General features: G+C 56.9%; 1 protein-coding gene across 1 annotated transcript; it reads right to left on the bottom strand.

The window, feature by feature from the left end:
- Positions 1–258: 258 nt before the first annotated feature.
- SOX18 (SRY-box transcription factor 18) lies at positions 259–2477 on the bottom strand. Its single transcript, XM_065414809.1, has 2 exons — positions 2066–2477; positions 259–1109 (listed from the first exon to the last, which is right to left on the bottom strand). The coding sequence occupies exons 1-2, from the start codon at positions 2475–2477 to the stop codon at positions 259–261; spliced, it is 1263 nt and encodes a 420-aa protein (XP_065270881.1).
- Between the last annotated feature and the right edge of the window lie 778 nt (positions 2478–3255).

A 3255-nucleotide genomic window follows, 5' to 3' on the forward strand; every position in this document is an offset into this window, starting at 1 on the left:
TAAGAGATGGAGTGCCATAGGCTGACCTCTTGTCTATGTTAACCCTCTGCATTGGAAAATGCATCTAGTTGTGTTATATAGTTTTACAGTATATCAGTGATTTCAGCATGGTTTAAAAAAAGCGATGCATTTAATGAGATACTCTAAATATTATGGAGCTCAATGGTTAAAGGAAGATGGCTTTTCTTTTTTAAAGGAGACTCTGTACTGAAGGGTCATACATTCTCCAGGGTGAGCGCATTGTGCAGTGGGGCAGACCTAGCCTGTGATGCAGGGGCTATAGTAGACAGCACTGCTGGCATCAGACAATGCAGATATCAAACTGCTCTCCTCACAGGAGATACTTCTTGGAGTCACTTTGGACAGGGAGACATGGTAAGGGAGTCCTGAGGTTTCAGGACGAGTCCTGCTCATGTTCAAATACTGGTCAAACTCATTGCGGTCAACATCTGTCCAAAGCTCAGTTTGATTTAAGTGATCTACACTGTCAACGTGATGGGCTTCAGGAGGGGGTGACAGCTGGCCCAGATGGGCAGAAAGGACATTCTGCGGTCCAGAGCACATTTGGTTGTAGTACATGCTAGATGGATGGGGAGTCCTCATAGCATCAGCCAAATGTGACGGGGTCTGAGCATAGGGCAGTGCCATGTCCCGCCCCATGGGCTTCTCTTGGGGAAACTCCATCTGGTGATGGGGATGATAGCCTCTAAAGGGGATCATGCTGCAGTCATCCTGCATGTGAGGAGGGAAAAACGCTGGCTCGGTCTGTTCCAAGACATCCAAGGGAGACATCTCGGGAGTTGGCAAGCCATAGTTTTCAATATCCGACCCCATGGAGTGGAGTTCTCTGAAGTGGTTAAGTGGGGGAGGCTGGTGGTGGCCAGACTGGCTGCCACTATGATGATTCATGCTGAAGCTGTCACTGCACGGCTGGGAAAGGTTGTGGAGAAGGATATTGGGTTCCATCCTCTTGATTTTCTTGGCTTGCTTCTTCCTCCTTGGGCGGTACTTGTAGTTGGGATGGTCCTGCAGATGCTGAATTCGCAGCCTCTCCGCTTCCTCCACGAAGGGGCGCTTGTCGCTGGCGCTCAGGGCTTTCCATGACTGGCCTGGAAAGGGGAAAGCACACCCCGTTAGAAGAGCTCAGCCCTGCACCCTTCCTCCAGAACACACAGACCTTTGCAAAGAAGCAATGCATGAAGATACGAGAGAGGAAAATGCTTTGGGGGGCAGGACGGAGGTCACATCCAGAATGCGGTTAAAAAACCGGCAACATACAAACCTCCAGTTTAGCCCCCCTCTGGGTAGAGGGCTGAAAAGTGATACCAAGTCCCGTCCCGTCCCCCCCCCCCCCCAAAAAAGAAAAAGAGGGATTTAACTCTTCAGCCCTGCAGAGAAGCAGAGAGAGAGGACTGCAATGGTCTACTAGGAGCCCACGTTCTGCTGAGAATTCCAACGCTTTCTGGGTACAGGCATCCGGATCCCCCCTGCAATGGGACACTGCACGCTGCCCCCCCCCAAAGGAAAATAAACCCCGACCGGATAGGAAAGCCAATAAGCAAATGTCCTTTGCAAGGCAAGAGAGGAGGCGGAGGGGCCATTGCACTGGAGAATTAGCAACAGCAGCGGTTCCAGCCACCCAGGGACCTGCAGCCCAGCCCTAAGCCATGTAGCCTTATCCTTACCCCAGCTCCCGTCTGGGCTTCAGCCTGGCCCAGATCCAATGAGGGGCACCTGTTTCTATGCCAGTGGGTGCCCTCTGCCCCTGTGGGTGCAGCCTGCCCCAGGTCCCAGACAGCCTGTCTCTACCCCAGGTCTAGTGGGAGCAGCCTGCCCGGGGTCCTGGGCAGGGTGACCAGATGTCCGTATTTTATAGGGACAGTCCTGATATTTGGGACATTTTCTTCTATAGGTGCCTATTACCCCCACCCGTGTCCCGATTTTTCACACTTGCTGTCTGGTCACCCTAGTCCCGGGTCGGGGGGCAGCCGGTCCGGGGTCCCGGAGGGGGGCAGCCGGTCCCAGGGTCCCGGAGGGGGGCGCAGCCGGTCGCCTCGCCGCTTACCCAACATCTTGCTTAGCACCGCGTTGTGCAGGTCCGGGTTCTGCTGCGCCAGCCGCTTCCTCTCGTCCTTGGCCCAGACCATGAAGGCGTTCATGGGGCGGCGGATCCGGGAATCGTCCCCCGGCTTCCCCTCGGCTTTGCCCGAGGTCGGGCTGTATCCATACCCGGGATCCGGGCTCGGCGAGCGGCTGGGCGCGGACCCGAGCGCGCCTGGCTCTCCCCCCGCCGCGCCTGGGCGAAATCCAAAGCCGGGCTCGGGGCTGGGGGTCCGGCTGGAAGCGGAGTCTGCCCCCGGGGTGGGCTGGTAGGCGAGGCCGGGCTCAGCGGCGGGGGCCGCAGTGGGGCCCCATGAACGGCCGCCCCTGGGTTGCGATATCTCCTCTCGACAGTAACTAGGCTCAGATCTATTCATTCCAGCTGGGCGGCCCTTTGGATCAGAACCGAGCAGTGCGGGGCCAAGGGGAGAAACGTGTCCCGGGGCAGCGGCGCGGCGGGTCGGGGGGAAGCTAGGGACAGGCGCGTTCCCCTCCCAAAAAAACAAAACTTTTGGGACGCCGCGAAGCTGGAAGGGGTCAAATATAGCCACCCTGGGCCAATCAGCAACGGGGAGGCGGCGTCCCCGGGCTGCCTCGGGAAGCGCCGATTGGGAAGGGGGTGGGCTGGGGGGCCAGTTTGAAACCTTGGTTCCCTTCCGGCCAAGGAGCTTGGGCTTGGTTTTTTATTTATTTATTTATTTATTTATTTTGCAAGCCCTACTGGGTCATTAACTCCGCAGCGCGACAGAACCCCCCTCCCGGCAAAGCAAGGGGGCAGGGAGGCGATTCCCTTTGCAGCCTGTGAGGCGGCAGCCCGGTCTGGGTTCCCTGACAGGTTGATCGCACCTGGAACAGCCGAGGGACCCGGTCCTGGCGAGAAGTGTGTGGAGCTACTAGGGTGACCAGATGTCCCGATTTTATAGGGGCAGTCCTGATATTTGGGGATTTTTCTTAGACAGGTGCCTATCACCCCCCCCCCCCCACCACCACCACCACCACCACCACCACCTCCTGTCCCGATTTTTCACCCGCTAGCTGGTCGCTGCCTATGTGCCATTAAGTATCAGAGGGGTAGCCGTGTTAGTCTGACGAAGTGGGTATTCACCCACGAAAGCTTATGCTCCAATACGTGTGTTAGTCTATAAGATGCCACAG

Source organism: Emys orbicularis, chromosome 12, assembly GCF_028017835.1.
Source record: "Emys orbicularis isolate rEmyOrb1 chromosome 12, rEmyOrb1.hap1, whole genome shotgun sequence".
In the NCBI taxonomy this organism is placed as follows: domain Eukaryota; kingdom Metazoa; phylum Chordata; order Testudines; family Emydidae; genus Emys; species Emys orbicularis.